The 16,731-nt window shown below is 41.4% G+C and overlaps 2 protein-coding genes across 7 annotated transcripts in view; one reads left to right on the top strand and one right to left on the bottom strand.

Moving 5' to 3' along the window:
• Positions 1-9,735, bottom strand: LOC105694202. 4 transcript variants are annotated; one of them, XM_012414656.2, is made up of 15 exons: positions 8,528-9,735; positions 8,046-8,214; positions 7,666-7,870; positions 7,348-7,544; positions 6,857-7,091; positions 6,611-6,770; positions 6,293-6,527; positions 5,220-6,165; positions 4,141-4,811; positions 3,768-3,937; positions 3,258-3,671; positions 2,979-3,154; positions 2,580-2,827; positions 2,182-2,445; positions 1-1,823 (listed from the first exon to the last, which is right to left on the bottom strand). In XM_012414656.2, the coding sequence occupies exons 2-15, from the start codon at positions 8,198-8,200 to the stop codon at positions 1,652-1,654; spliced, it is 4,248 nt and encodes a 1,415-aa protein (XP_012270079.1). In that variant the 5' UTR covers positions 8,201-8,214; positions 8,528-9,735; the 3' UTR covers positions 1-1,651. The 4 variants fall into 4 exon arrangements, with proteins under 4 accessions (XP_012270079.1, XP_012270080.1, XP_012270081.1 ...); XM_012414657.2 differs by having other exon boundaries at positions 8,668-9,735; XM_012414658.2 differs by having other exon boundaries at positions 9,207-9,735.
• A 1,004-nt stretch (positions 9,736-10,739) lies between these two features.
• Positions 10,740-16,731, top strand: part of LOC105704521 (ribosomal protein S6 kinase alpha-5) — a 34,833-nt gene continuing 28,841 nt past the window's right edge. Inside the window, exons 1-2 of one of the 3 annotated variants that reach the window (XM_012433816.1) lie at positions 10,740-11,476; positions 11,747-11,800. In XM_012433816.1, coding sequence (XP_012289239.1) covers positions 11,368-11,476; positions 11,747-11,800 — 163 coding nt within the window. In that variant the 5' untranslated portion in view covers positions 10,740-11,367. Of the gene's footprint in view, positions 11,477-11,746; positions 11,801-13,369; positions 15,853-16,731 lie in introns of those variants that run through there. The other 2 variants (XM_012433817.1, XM_012433815.1) reach the window with 2 other exon arrangements.

Below are 16,731 nucleotides of genomic sequence, written 5' to 3'. Positions count from 1 at the left end.
TGGCTTTGTGCTGATATTTATTGACAATACGGTGCATCGGATCAGGAACTATTAGATAATTCCATGAAAAAGATAATGTGATGGTATATTATCACTTTTATCACATTCAATTAACCCGAAATAAGAGAAAATATTATAGTAATTGTACTTCATATTTTTTTTTGACTCTTCTAAATCGTACCTAAATTATAGGAAAGTTCGTATAATTGGTTTTGAGTAAAATGTATTTCTTGCAATTTGAACGGTTTTCGCACACCTTCGACGAGTGGACTTTTACATTACACTGTTAAAGTAAGATAAGGCATGGTTTCATAGCATCTCGAACAAACACAGCAATTAGCTGCTATTTTACTTAATACCTACTGTAATATAATATAATGCATTTTTACCGTTATCCTTTTCTATCGCGCCATCTAATTTTTTTTTTTGTTATATAAAATCTAATAATGGATTTTCAAAACATAAGGCTGAAATCTTTATGGGTATTATATTTGTCACTAACGTGGTCTACAAACGTTTTATCGTTCTTACTGGCAGGCCTGTTTAGCGGATGCTTGCTTTCACATTTAATTCATTGGTGTACAAGAAACATACAGTATTCGTCGATAACTAAAATATAAATAAGAAGATAAAATATCATCGATATACAACGAAATTATTTTTAAAAAGGTTACTCGTAGTTACGCTTTCAGTCAGACGTACTCTTGCAAATGTGCTATGAAATTATACAAAATAAACCCCTGTACTGTAATTCGATCTTTTTAAAATGGGGCAAAACATTTAAATATTAAGAAAAGTCTAGCATATTTCACTTACGAAAAAGTGCTAATACAAAAGTTGTATTTTTATACATGATTAATAATGCCGCTAAATCTTGAAAGCAACACACGCAACATCTTCAAGAAACTCAAATTCAAAAAACCTGTCATGGGAAAGCAGTCATTGAGACAAATTACTTCTCAGAAAAATACTAATTGCGTGTAAAAAATATTAACAATTATACCTGAATGTTCTATAGTTTAGTCTGCAGTTTGCTTATTTGTGGAAATTTAATGATATTCCACACACTTTTTAATCTCTAATAAACCCTGCACTAGAACTCAACAACATTATTTAATGCAAATTCACACGGTAAGTCTATGAATACTGTCCTATTGGTACACCTCTATAAACAACCCGGATAATTACGTAATTTCTTTATCTGAATCCAATTTTTTTAATTGTTGTAGGAAAGTATATATTTCTCCATGGAAGGTTCTCTGCACTGAACGTATCTGAGTTCCTTTAAGTTCAATGAGAAAAATAATTCAATTCTTGATATATCACAATCTACTTTTGAATAGAAAAACATGAAAATAAATGTAACCCCTCACAGTACTATTAAAGGTTCATAATAAGTAATCGTATTACTCAAAGTTATTATAAAACTACTGCAGCTCAGCTATGGAAAAGCAAGACTTGAGCGAAAGAGCTTCCACGAAGCAGGCCTAAATATCTATTTCATCTGCTGCATCTACTTATATATAATCGTTATAATGCCATTTATAATAAATAGTACAATAGTAATAATTTCTCTTAATAGTTGGTTCTTCGCTAAGTATGTGCACAATGTTGGACATAACGGCAGGTGATGGACCAAGTTGAGTAAATGTTATCGTTTGTTCAGAATGTTGGACAAATTTCTAGATGCCATTTGTAGTTCTGAATGTACCAGAACCTCCTCAAACCCGTTACGCAGTTTTGCTAAATCGGGCAACTTTTCACAAGATTCGATATTTAGCAGTTCCGTGAAAAATGGTTCCCAAGCTTGTTTCTTTGCGTATCTGAATCATAAATTTAAAAAATAATATTAAACATCTATATTGTTTGTAATTCTACTAAATAATTTTTATAATTTCTTCCAATAAGTATGTACACCTTTTTAACTTTATCCAACACCGAACATTTTATGTTAAAGTATTTGTACTAGAATTATTAATGGGTTTACCTTTGCTTTCAGCGAAATATGAAATAATTGCCTTTTATACTTGTGCTTCATAGACTCAATGATAAGTATAAAGTATACAAATCATTTATTAAACTATGAATTATACTTCGCTTTGATGTTTTATTTAAGAAACATCAACTGTTTCGGGGTAAATATTTTGATTTTATCAACTAGGTATGATAAGAGTGACTTACCTAGGTAATTTTGAAGTCATGAACCAACGTCCACCAGTATTTGCAACGCGCATGTAGTTACCAAACAAAAGGCAATGACTGCACGCTGCAAGACAATACAAGTCTGTTTGGTATGTCCACGGACGTCCTGTCTGCATTTCAACGCAAGTAAAATCTGGTGTCTTGACAATTTGAGTAAATTTAGTGTCTTTAGGAAATAAACTCATGTCTATACTGCATCCAAAATCTATTAGTTGAATAGTCGGTCTTACATCCTCGGTCGGTCTGTCGAGAAAAAGAGATTAAAATTCATCTAAATAATCAAAACTATCGAAAATCCTTCATTTGTTACATATGTACCAGTAAGAAACATTAAGCACTAAAAATTGCAACAAGTTTACCACAAAATGTCTACTTACATGTGCATCAATAAAAAATTATCTGGTTTGATATCGCCGTGGATTATCTGACACTTCTGCAAGTACTCAACTATTTGCAACATCTCGATTGTGAAATAGATGCATAGAATTTCGTTTAATGATTTACCCGAGCTCATTTTTACGTCATTTGTCACAGCTAACAAAGTTCCATATTTTGAAAATTCAGAGACTAGTACACTTCCATTATCTGCTATATATGCCATTGTAATGTCCATAAATCCACGTAACTAAAACAAAATACACAGATGAAGAGATACGATAAGATTATAGAAACTACAAATTCTCGGATACATGAGTATACGTCATGATCTACAAGCAACTACTTTACAATATGATACACATTTTATTGAATTTCTTGTACTATGCGATTAATAATACCATATGAGGGTTTGTCAAGCGAGTTTTTATCTCTCGCGCAATATAATACTCCCAAACACAGGCAGGTTTTTGGGTTTTTAAAGCAACCGTTTGATGTGTTTGTGAATTGAATGCTTTGAATACTTTTCCATAGGTTCCTTTTCCAAGGCACGTTTCCAACTCATATACATCCGTACCTAATATAAGCAAGAGAAACACGGATAAATTAATAATGTTTATGAAGCAAAATTATCTTCTCCGTCCATCAAGATAATTGAGAACATCAAATGCACCACTTACCAAGCGTAATTGTAGAAAAAGGCACAAATTTATTTAAATTGCTATTTAATCTTACATATCCTTCAGCGTGACGCGCTTGAGGGAATTTCATCCTTTTCAAAAATTTCGTGATTAATTTACTGTCAAAAGGATTTATATCTCCTGTTGGGAATTCAAACAATTCCTCGTCTACTTCCTCCATTGGCTCGTGCTCTTCGCATTCCATAGAATCATCTATTTTATCCTCAACTGAATCATTAAGTTTAAAACCTATCGATTTGTGCAGGTCACAGTTAGTTTTAATCTCCGAAGTGATTTGATCTACGTTGCGCTGAACTGTTCTTGGACTCTGTGCATGAACTGCTTGAATTTGCGCCCTCATCTTCTGTTCATAAGTCTGATTTGCAGCGAGCAGAGATACAGTCGATTCCATATCTGTAACAATTAAATGTACGAGATATATATAAAAAAAATGAAAAGACTACAATTGAAAGGCATGCCAAGATTCCACAAAATTATTATAAACTTTACCTTGATTTGAAGACGATTGTTCCTTGATAGGTACCATTTCTTCTCTGGTAATGGTAAAACCTAATCGTGTGGGAACATTGCTACCGGAACTACTAGAAACGTATTCCCCCGTAGATTCCATAATAACACTAAGCTTATCATCGGCCTCGTTAGTGCGTATACCTGGAATTCTAAATTTTTCACGTAATAATAATTAAATAGTGCGTACCTTGTGCAATAATATTCTTAAAAACCTATTAATATGCTGATAGAATAACGAATTATATTTGAAATAATAAGCCATTCTGCAACAGTTTGGAAAGCATTTGTAATAAAGCCGAAGATAATAAATTACAAAAGAATTTGAATACATTAACTAGATTTTGAAACATACTCTTGTGTTGGAGCAGGGGGTTCTGGAAATTGCTGTACATCTTTCATCCTGTAAGATGGTTTGAAATGACTAGTCATAGGTGTGGAGGCGGATAATTGGGTATTAAAAGCTTCTGTAAAGCAAGTTTCGTTAATCCCTGACAGTGGAGCGATTCCAAGGCTTTCGTCGATAAATAAATTTTCTTCGGTTGCTTTAGCTTGATTCTCTTCAACAGGTTCGTTGTAATCTAGAACAACTTCATTTTCCTTGTCTTCGGCGCCCTCTAAATATTTTAGATCCCTTCTGTTCATTCCTGGTGATTTAATATAGGGCAACTCGGAGGGCATCTTGTATGACTTATTAGATTCAACTATCGGCTCTGTGTAGGGTGTAAAATGTAACTGTTTTTGAGCTTCCACACTTTGATGCTGGTCTGATGGGACCTGAAGAGGTGATGCATACTGCTGGTATCCAACAGTACTTGGCACAATGTTCTCATATGCATGGTGTTGTTGATGCTGCGATTGTGGTAGTGACTGGTGCTGATGATGCTGAGGATGAATATGTTGTTGCAACTGTTGGTGTGATTGAATTTGTTGGTGATGCGCCTGAACCTGCTGATGGTGGGGTTGAAGTTGATGATGTTGCGACTGAGCTTGCTGATGATGCTGCGCTTGAACTTGCTGGTGTTGCTGCAATAAAAATGAAAGTAGAGAACCCAAATCGAAATACACAGAAAAGACTATAACTTTTACCAACTGCATAAGTTCTTAAGCAAGCCAAACTACTTCCGTTGACTTTTCTTTTTCAGAACCAAGATCTCAGGATTATTCACTCAAAATTAAAATCAGAAAAAAATTTGATCTTATACTGAATAATACTATTATGTTAACGATCACAATGAAACATCATTCATTAATATTCTCCCAAGAGTTTAATAAAAATTACTATAAAAAATGCATTACCAACTTTTAAAACTTCAACGCGTAATATTTACACGTGAAATTTAATTCCTGAGCGCTTTGTATGAAGAATCAATGGAAGAAACCTTTTAAGAATTTTTAAGTTAATATTTTACTGATATTTCTAAAATCTAGTACCTGTACTTGATAATGATAAGTAGTTGGAAATCCATGACTTGCAAAACCTGGTTGATGTTCAGCATCGGTATATGAAACGTGAAAATGATTTTCTTGGTCGTTGAATGAATGAACATTGAACTCATGGCGACGTTTACTGGTAGACATTGCCTGCTGCGTCATAGAACTGTCCATGTGAATATCAAATAAAATCTTGGGCCTGGAATCCGTTAATCGGTTCATCATAGTGTTGTCAATTAAAGAATCAGCTTGCTTTTCTTCTGGTGATCGCCATAAACCTTGTACAGCTGACATGGCTTCTTTGGTATTAACAGTTAAACTTTGTCCAAGCAAATGTTCCTCGATTTCACGAACATCGGCAGATGTATGAAGTCGATGCATATAATTTGACATTGGTAATTTTTGCTGTCTATTAAGTTCAGCTTCCATCCTTTGAGCTTCCATTCTTTCAGCTTCGATTCTTTCTGCCTCTATTCTTTCAGCTTCTAATCTCCCCAATTCCTGTCGTTCAGCTTCATACCTCTGCCTATCCAACTCTAGTTGTTCAGCTTTTCGTCTTTGAATTTCATGTTCCAATTGTTCCGCCTGTCGTTTTCGTCTCTCCAATTCTAACAACTCAACTTCTTGCCTTTGCTTCTCCACTTCTCTTTGTTCTGCTTCATGTCTTTGCCTTTCAAACTCAAGTTGTTCAGCTTCTCTTCTCTGCTGCTCTAGTTGTCTTTGCCTCTCTATTTCTCTCATCTCAGCTTCTCTTCTTTGTTGCTCCAACTGTCTCTGCCTTTCCAGTTCCCTTTGCTCAGCTTCTTGTCTTTGCATTGCTAATTCATTTACATTCACTTCATGTCTCTGATGCGCAATTTCACATAATTTATTAACTCTCTCTGCCTCTTCCATGTGTAACTGAATATCTTGCATTTTTCCTATTTTCTCCAGATTTTTTGCCCTTCTACAAAACGTAATAAAATGAATTTATATAAAACCTATGCTCTAAGTCGAGGCAAAAGTACTTTAAATTTTACCAATATTGCAAAACCTTATTCGAAAAAATTACGAAATGTACTAAAATGCACTACCTTTCCAAATAAAATTGTGCTTTAATTTCTTCCATACTTCGGTCAACATTATTAGTGTAAACCAAATCTTTGGGATAATGAACCTTCATGATTATGTGCGGATTTGGTGGATCCGGGACATAAACGGGAACAATTAAATGATCATGGTACTTGCTGCCATCGAAGAACGATGTATGATTAGGAAATAATCTCAACCTTTCCATACTGTTTTGATCATCGACATCATCTTCGTGAACTTAGTGACAGAAAACCATAGTTGAAATGTTGTCACCAAGATTATAATAATTTGTGTAATCTTTACAACAGATTTGAAAATACCTTTAAAAGATGTCTTAACAGGCACTGACATTAATGGATGTTTTCTACTCCCACTATTCCATGGTCCAGGCTTAATAGTGTTTTCTTTATGTATCACTTCTTCTGTTGGAATGTGGTCTAATATACTAGATCCTTTCATTTGCCCATCCTGACCCTCATCCTAACGTAATTAATAAGAAATATATAACGCAATAGTGCTAGGTATTCTAAAATCCTTGATTTATCGCTGAATAAAAAATATATTACCTGATAAATCTGAATTTTAGCACTTGATCTTGACGATTGACCTGGAGGACCAATTTGTGGCATAGTTCCTGGTAAATAATCTCGCACTCGATGACCTGTGCGAATACTAGTCACTTTCTTACCAGCTCTAATAGCTCGTAAGGAACTAAATGCTTGGCGCTGCTCAGCTAGGGTTACTTCACATTTATTCTCTGTACGACCAAGCATTTTGCGAGCTACTGCTAACTGAAAATTTCTATAAACGAAATAATTATTAAGTATGTTGTTAATATAATTAAAATATCTTAGATGAATATCGGCATTAACAGCTCTAAAATTCATTTGCTGAGTAAATAAAATTATTTGAATGTGATATATAAAATCCTATATATAACCATATATAATCCATTTTAGATATACGAATTTACATTCAATACCAAGGACATTTTTGTTCGCATACATTTTTTCTGTTAAAAATATATCACTAACAAAATATTTGCCATAACACATACTTATGAGCATAGTCAAGTTCTTCTTGTGGTTGAGCTGCTGTAGATACTCCTATCATATAAACTTCATCAGCTCGTTTATAATCTTCGCTTTGTTCCAATTCAAATGCCCATGCTCGGTACATATCGGACACCATTGTACCAATGCCATTTCTATATAAAAGCTGATACAGTTCTAAAGGATTTTTTTGCATACTTATCTACAATAATTCCAAATGCATTATTAACATTATTACATTTCCTTCAAGAATATTCAAAATTAAGTGTCAAAGACAAAATCCACTGATACTCTGTAAAAAAAAAGATTAGGAAATGCCTTACATAGTTAATCCATAAACGAATGTATCTGCGGTCTTGATGATATTTAACGTCTTTTTCAAAAGTAGCCAAACAGTCTTGTAAAAGTCTTGCTAAAGGAGACTCATGACCACTTTTTGGATAACTCTGTTCCACCCAAAGAATATATTCATACCAATTTTCCAAAGGATCATCCCCATCGTAACTTTTAATTGCATCTTCATACATCCTAAAGATAAATATTATTTTTTTAAAACTAACAAATTATTTTCAAAGCTAAAACGTTTTTATTGTAAAAATCTATAGATATGTATGAAACACGAATATTTAGAATAAAAATAAAATTATATTGGGACATATGATAAACTGTTAAGGTATTTATATACAGAATTTAATAATATTACTGTTTTTCTTGCTGCAGTAACTGTTGTGCATCTGCGTCTTCTTGGGCACGTAGTGCCGTACCTAATTGTACTGCATTTCGCCCATGGCGCAATGGTTGAATGTTTTCTTTACACAAAGCTATAACCGTTGCTGGATCCATTTGTGGTCCATTCATTGTCAAATAAGATGCTGCATTATTAAACATAAAATAACCATTTTAACAATGACCATGAACTTAAAAACTAATAACTAAGAACACATTATCATCTCAAAGTGAACAAGTAGCAAACGTAAACATCCAACGTCCTATCACAAATAACGATACTTTCTAATTGCATGTATAAAATCAACGTGTCATGTTAAACATTTCATAATGCAATATTTTCCTAACACCAGATCCCCAAAATGAAACTTTTCTTATCCTTTGACACTCTGTCAGTAGAAAGGGTTACGGAGCTGCCAATGCATTTGCTTAAACAGTAACCTTCTTTTCTATACTTACGGAGATCTTCACGTATCACACTGACTGCAATTTTGCATAATAACCACAATTCGCAAACTTTTCGAGGAGCCGCGTAGTTCTAATGAATCCGACACTAATATTTGCAACAAGGACGCCACACAACTAGGTTAGGTTCGTACTTAACGGCCAGCGAACATCAACGGTTTTAACTGTCTTCTGCTATCTCGTGTTTTAAATCCTCGGCGACAAGCGACCTTGTCGTTAATAAGCTTGGGAGCCCAACGCTTACATAAAAGTACACAAGCTAACACAATGGCGGCTCCTAGAATTTATGCACTTTTGATGCGTAAAACAAAAGTAAATTAGCATTACAGTTGCTACAGTCAAAGAATTTTTTCCTCCAGTTTTGTATAGCAACACAGCGGATTGGTTCGAGCCGAGAGGAGCAGTTTGGTCCGAACTTCTTCCGCCAGAGGTTCTCAGCCTTCTTTCGCTGTCAAAATCATATGGGCAACATAACCTCTCCTAAACTATACTAAGCAGTATCAATAAGAAATTAATGCCCACATTGTGATTAAATTACGAAGATGTTCAACGAAACTATATTCGCTCCACTCGAACCCTCTGAATTCGAATAATAAGCAACGTTTGAACAACACTAGTTGGAGTAAACTATTTCGAAAATCAGACAGTAAAGACACACATATTGAGGTGGTACCGTATTTGTCACCGCTTCAAATAATTGTTCGAAGGTTTCCTTTCACATGAGTACGATATTTAATATCTGAAAATTGCTATTAAATCCCTATCCGGCAGGTTACACGTTGTAGGAGACGAACAAACAATGAAAATGTGTTTTCTAAGGTTGCACAAGCATTATTCGTATAATTTGGAAAACTTCACAGGGTATTTTCGCTTATTCATTCTTGTACAGAAACTGTCTGAACCTTTAACTATATATATACGGACTGGTAGCAGCCAACATCACGTTGGTAGCTGAGATCTCAGCGCCACCGTGTAGCTTGAGAAAAACTTGAACTAGCAGCGCAGTCTGCACGGCGGCTTTCTTTTATCTCGGAGAGATGAAAGAGATATTCCTATATACGGGGCCTTTCCTATGGAAATGCTGCTAACCAAGACAGTTCATACTAACAGCGGCAATTTAAAATGTTACGAACAATAAAATCCTTTGTATTGTAATAATAAAATCTTCATAAGAAACCGGATTTCTATAAACAACAAAATTAAGAAAGTGTAATAAAGATGTGTTTTGTAACATCTTTAACATATATTAAGCATTTCTTTTTCATTAAATGCCAATCAAAACACAGTATATTAGTCTTCACATTTTTAGCTTTTTTTAACAACTTTTTTATTATATGTAACAGACGTAATATTAAAAAGTTTCCACCATCATTGCTGTTGTTACTGTGTACTGCCGTTAGCGGCAGCACCTCCGCAGAACAGGCGTTCATAATTGTCAGTATACAATATACCAAACGCAGATAAGATAAAATTCCGCGAGTCACTCGATCCTTATTCGTTTCTACGAAGGTATTGCAGAGAAGTTCCAAATTACACAGAACTTTACTGCTGATAAAGGCCACTATGAATCGCGATACCTTCCTTGCTTCATAATTCGATTCGAATGTAATCGAGACGTTTTAGACTGCTTTGCAGATCACCTGCATATTTTAATAAGTACCCAAGAACGTATCTTGTTTTCATTGCACCCGCGAAGTTATGAAATGCACAGAGAACAGAAATTGCATATAACATATTTCAATGAAAATTTCTCTCCTCTTAATAAGATTTTCTACTCAGGAGTGATATGACGGGTAATATGTTTCCTACATCGTATTAAATCGTGGTTAACCCGAGATCAATAAAGAACATATTTAAAGTGGCAACAAAAATGTCTCATATTAGCCCCGTTTAATTATTAGTAGGAATCGAGACATAATATCTTGTATGTGATATTCGTATAAATTTACCCTGAAACCTTAGCCTCTATCTAAACGGTATTGAATATCTTTCGTATCTTTCATATACATTGATACCAATAGACGGAGTTCGACGTACGGGAAAGTACTTGTCGAAAGTATGATACGCAAGTTTTAATCTAGTAGATATTTCAAAATCTATGGGGCGTGGGGGGTGCCGCCATTTCTGGCCGGAGTCCTAACTGGCGCATCAAATGTCACACAGAGCGCGGGGCGTCAACGCGTCAAGGATGAACAGCCAATCAGAACTGCGCTCAGCCCCGTGCGTCACTTCCACCGCAGTTCCGATTGGTTGGCATCTTCGACGCGATGACGCGCCGCGCTCGGTGTGGCATCCGACGCACTGAGTGGGGCTCCGGCATTTGGCGTCGGAAGGGGTCGCTGCGATAGACGGCACTGAGAGACGGAGAGGACCAATCAGCACCGATCTTGCCGAGAGCGGAACGATTGCGTAGTGCGACGTAGTGCGGCGCGCACCACCAAAAATGTGTGTAGTCCTACCGAGCTCGTCTCGTCGGAAATAAGTGTCGCAATAATGTGAATATCGGGCGCGATCGCGCGTCTCAGCCTCTGACGCGGGGTCTTCCGACCAACCGACGCTCGCCGCAACGTCCACCGTGAGATGGGTCGAAGAAGAAACCCGGCCGAATTCCAAAGAGAAGCCCGATAACGTTCGATTGAATGCTCTCTCGGCCAGTACCGGGAAAAGATCGGACGCCGACGTCGCGTATAACAGCACGTCTCGTGGTGGCAACGCGCGTAAGACGTAGGAGGAGATACTGGGAAAATGGCGCTCGTGTGAGTAGGACCGATCGGATCACTCTTTGGCGTTGACACTTGACAGCCAGTGCGGGTGTCAGTGGATTCTCGGGGGGGATGGAGAACGCCATGCATCCGCCCCCTCCACCGCCGCCCCTTCCTGTGCCCACCACGTCGAGTGACAGCGCACATGCGGATACCACTGTCACGCACGTCTTAACGTTCGGTACGTATTGCCGTGTATCCTCCGCCCGTTACTTTTTCCTTATGCTTCAAATATTCTCCCGATGCCCTTTTCCAAAAGAGGTTACATATCGCTCATCGGGGTGTACATATTTCTTCGATGTTGCATCGGATATTGTATCGTATACTGGTATTTTGCGTTAACCTTATGTAGGTTACGTTAATTATTGCGTGATCATTGTTTTGTGGTTTTGAAATGATATTATGGAAATATCGAGAACGTTTCATTTATGCAAACTTGTGATATTTTCAGGTAAGGGCAATGCGTTTGCAGTGACAATGCTCTATAGACTTCGCAGTACATTATGTAAGTTGGGAAATACTAGTGCATGCTTTCGTTTGATCGGGGAAAATGTTTTAAATAGTAGGACGGCAAACGACTCGGTGGGCTGGAATTCGGCGTGACTTACTTGCGATTTGTAAAGCAGTTTCATGTTTTACTTGCGCGTCGCTCGAAATCTTGCTTTCAAAATTTGTCCTAAATACAGAGATTCCATTTTTGTCGTCAGTAGTACTTAACTTGTAACCATATGTCGAATGGCGATAGACGATATCGTAAATGTCTTCTTGATTTGTAAAAAATATCGCTATGCCTGTGACCTCTGTGTCGATTTTAATAAGGTTAAATCATCCAACATTTTTAAAATATAGAAACTATCGACAATCGTCAAACCTAATGTATTCTCAAATAGCAATACGTGTACGTATAATTATAATTAAGTCATGACACTTTTCATAACGTAACATTAATATTTCATTAACAAAGAAAACTATGCGTTACTAGATTTTGATCCAAAACCAAGTTGCAAACAAATTGAAAACAACGTCCACTTGGTAAATGAAATTACAAGAATAATTGCTACTAATTTTCTCGGCCAAAGAAGTTCAATTTTAATACGGTGGAATAATTATAATGCTCTCTAAATCGCTCGCATGCATTTTCCATCGAAATTTGTTCTTTATCGGGTAGATCAAAAAGTGCTTTGTCGCCCGCAAAAATAGAACTCCGAATTCCTTTCGAACAATAGTTTCTATTTCGAAACTCGTCCTTTCGCTTTGGAACGATCTTCGGACGCTCCTTCGTGCCGTGCGTGACTCACCTTTCCTCCTCTTTAACTTCACATGTATTTGGTAAAATGTTTATTCAGATATCCCAGTGCCGAGTCAGCAGTGGCATTGCCCCGCGACATTCAAACGTTACAACGATGCATCAAAGCAAATGGATCTCATTTTCACTCTACATTCGTCCGACTTTTCTATATTTTTTTTTGCTTTCGTTGACGAATTTTCTACAATAAAAAGAAGTCGACTTAAAACTTAATAGAAATCCCCATAACGTTAAAAAAAAAACTCACATCGGTTCATCTTCCCGAACGTGTACGATATCAAGTATTCGATAAAGCACGTATATACCACTGCAATGGAAGCAAAGTAATCCTTGCAATATTCCCCCCTGGTCAGTCGTCGATATTAATAGTTAAAATAATTTTATTCTACTCGAAATAACGACAGCTTTGGTTTATTAAAATAACAAGCGTTGCCCGGGGAAAGCACCCCGTAAGAAAGAGATACTCCGAATTTACGATCCGTATTTACCGCGATTCGCAGTAAAAGCGGTCTAGAGCCGACTTTCTCGAAACAACGCAGAACGGGAGAACCCAAGGCGCACATCTACCTGCGTCATCCTCTAAGGATATCAGGTGCGCCGCAAGTAATTGATTGTTCCTGGGGGCGGGCCTCGGGGAGCGGGGCGACCGCAGCGGCGATCCGCTACTGGGCAGGCCTCGGTGTTTTCCAAATCAGCTGTTAGTCCGGAGAAGGGTGCGGGGCTCTCGAGCGCCGCGGTGGGGGAGACGTCAGTCAGTCGCGGCCGAGACTTCGAACCGTACGCCACGCAGGGCTGGGCGCGGAGCTCTCGGCGCCCGCAGACCACTCGCAGCGCTCTCGCAGGGCGGATCGCGGGTCTCCACCGACTTGCCACGCGCACCCCTTACTGTCTTATCCCGGAGGGCATCGACACGGGCCCGTGAATTCCTGCCCCCGAGGGATCCAGGAGCCCGACCACCCCGTGGCGGCGTTATCATCGACCTTATCGCTAACCCCTCGGAACGCGTGATTCGGGGGACTGCCGACTTTCGGGCTCGGAATCGCTCGTAATACTCGGGCGCCTACAGCGAGCCGAAGCGCCGATAGCTCTGGACCGACACGGGGACGTGGTCTTGGACAAAAATACACGGACCTCCGCGGAGCGCGTGACCCGCCATCGGCAAAAACGGCTCCGGGCGACACCGGCGACCGCCTCGAGGACGGGCCGATAATTCTCGTTCGCGCGTTACGGCCGACCCACGGCCTGGAAAGGGAGCTCGAGGACGATTATTCGGCGCGACCGCCTGCGGCGCCGATTCCAAAGGGCAAGGTGGGAAAGCCAGCGTCCAGAGGTCTCCCCTCGATCCCCGGGAGAGAAGCCTACTGAACGACGTTGGACTTCGAGACGAACCGACCAATCCGAGGATAAATCGACCCCCGGACAACGACCTCCAAATCGGCGAGCCGCCATATTCGCACGCGTACGCGCGCTTGGGCGCATGAATTACGCATACGGGACGCTTTACATTCGGAGTCGGGAATCACCGACTGATACGAGGAGGTACGAGAAAGTGCCCCGCGGACTTTCCCGTTGGGAGGCCGAGCGGTTCGTTTTGTAATCGACCTTATCTGCCCGAGCGCTCGGTGCTACGGTTTAAAGAGCCGATATTTGCGCGTCGCCGTGCACCGAGGCCTTGCTCCCGCGACCGAAATCCCGAGTCAAGTGTGTCAGTGGGATAGCAAATAGGTGGCGCGAGAGATCGGACTCGGTCGTTTTTCCCTACTCCGGTTGCGTAGCTCCGTCTCTTTCGATCGAGCACTCGGAAGGACACGGGGTAACGATCGTGACGCGGCGTGACTAAGCGTGATCCCGATTCACGGCGCGCTCCTCTTTTTGAAGTTCCTCGCGGGAGTGCGCGCGCGCGCGTGCGCGCGAGACCGCCGAAGGCCGCACGCGCGGCGAAGTGCCTCGTCACAAGGAGAGACGCGGGACACGCGTCTCCGTGTTCAGTGTACGCGGACGCGGGTCGGTGCGTAGACCGATCGGCAGGCGTGTTTTCACGTTCGCTCGATCTTTTCCCCGCAGCTTTCTTCCGGAAAGGCCACGGGAGGGACCGCGCTCGGAATTGCGGCACTTGGCTCGCTCGCTGAAAAGTAGGACGCCACGCGGGAGGAGGAGGAGGAGAAACGCGGTTCCTCGCCGGCTTCCGGCGGAACCGACGTGGGACCTTCCGGCCGAGATTTCCAGCGGCGAGGGATTTCGGAGTAGCCATCGCTGCTCATCGAGCCGGGAAAGGCGATAAGTGTCCTGTGCGAGAGGTGTTCCTTATCGAGAGGACCGGGAGGCACGAGAAATACCGCAAGCAGATCGTTTGGAGAGAACGGTCGAGGCCGTTCCAAAGGACCTTGCCGAGGGAGGATCCTCGAGGAGTCGAGGCCCGATCCAGGTGGCACGGTTCGGAAAGGAGGTCCAGGTTCAGAGTCTACGGGGTCCGAGGGACCGTCGTCGAGAGACGCCAGTGGACGCGGAGCTCTTGCGAAGCTGCTTTTGCGAAAAGTTCGCAAGGAGCGAGAAGTGTGCCGAGGTCGCGGCCAAGCCGCTTGGAGAAATTGCGGGGGCAGCCGCGAGCGGATACCACGGAGTAGGAGAGACGGAGAGAGAGAGAGGATCGCTCGGCGGACCCTCGTCGGGGATTTCCTCGCGACTGGAGGAGAGGATTCGTTTCGGGAGCCTCGATAAGAGGAAAGGGAACCTCGGGCCACCGCGTCCCGATAACGCTCCACGGAAGTTCCCCGATGACGAAGGGCCCGCCACTGGGCGGAGACCTTGCCGAGGTATCGCCGAGGGCCCCGCGATAAGAGGGGGCGTCCCCGTGGTGGGTGCCGGCCGCACGGTGCAAGGCGCTCGGGATGACGCAGACCTAGGAGGCGTAGAGCTCGACCTTCCCGAGCGTGGACGTCGTCGCCGAGGATGCGCCGAGCGTCGTAGCGGCGCCGCTCCTTCTCTCGCCTCTTTGGGCCCCTCTCGAACCGGGGAGAGAACCCCACCTGCTGCTCGTCGCGACCCTCCGATCGCCATGAAGAACCCGGAACACGAGAGCGGCTACTTCGAGGACGGCAGCGACGCCGAGATCGCCCTCGAGGAGCACCCGATCAGCGAGGAGAGGAAATGGGGCTCCGGATCTTGCGGACTCACCAAGGCCATCCACGAGCTGGATGTCAGCGATTCGCCCGCATCTCCACAGCCTGTTACCAAGGCCCACCGAGCCAAAGGTACACACTGCACACGTATTGCGCCTACATAAAGCCCCACGTGAGCGTGTAACCGACCCGCCGTACTTGGCCGGGTTTGCGTGTACCACTGAAACGCCTTTTCGCCCGTCTTCTGCGTCCTTCTCCCCGAATTGCATGACCGGTCGAAACGTTCGACTCGGGAGGACGCCTTCGGTATGTTTCCGCGCCTTATCTTCCTGCCCCAAACTGCGGCATCCCTCCGGCCCTTTTCTGCGGCATCTGGGAAGGTTAGGTGGTGGGCAGACTGGGACTAATCGTTACACGGGGTAAGATGTCGCGGAGAGTTTTCAAAAGCTTCCGCTGGATGAGGTTACTCCGCCTCGGCGCGTTACGTGATCTGCTCGATAAGCGTCCGCCATGTGTACCTCGGTTAGTCATGTTTTCAGAGAATTTCTCTTGTATCATTTTGGGCGATCGGGCAGTGGTATCGGACAAAAGGGTTGGGAAAATATTTAACGTTATTATTGGATATTAGAAGATATTAAAAATATTCTTATCGGTTCGCCTGGGCATTCTCCGCGTATCTAGCTCGATCTCGTTACGTGGTGATTTATCGAATTACGGTGGGTTTAGATGAGGGCTTGTTTAAATAAAATAAAAACACTCGAAGCTCGGTGCTCCGATGTGCTCGGATAGATTGTTAAACCGCGAAAATTATCCCGTGACTTGGAGAAGTCTTTAATTATTTCTTTCTCTATTTTCTCCGGAACAAGGAACGAAAATGTTCGATGCATAAAGTTCCGAAAATGAGCACGTGGAAGCGGTGGAGGAGGATGATCCGTTTTTTGCGGGTGGACGTAATTTGCCTTATCCGTAAATCTAAATAAATCATGTGTTCTCGTTATCTTTTCTACTCCT

This window comes from Orussus abietinus, unplaced genomic scaffold (assembly GCF_000612105.2).
Source record: "Orussus abietinus isolate OABI.00-Male unplaced genomic scaffold, Oabi_2.0 scaffold6, whole genome shotgun sequence".
In the NCBI taxonomy this organism is placed as follows: Eukaryota; Metazoa; Arthropoda; class Insecta; order Hymenoptera; family Orussidae; genus Orussus; species Orussus abietinus.
The sequence above is the reverse complement of the archived record's forward strand: the minus strand, read 5'-3'. Positions and strand labels throughout refer to the sequence as shown.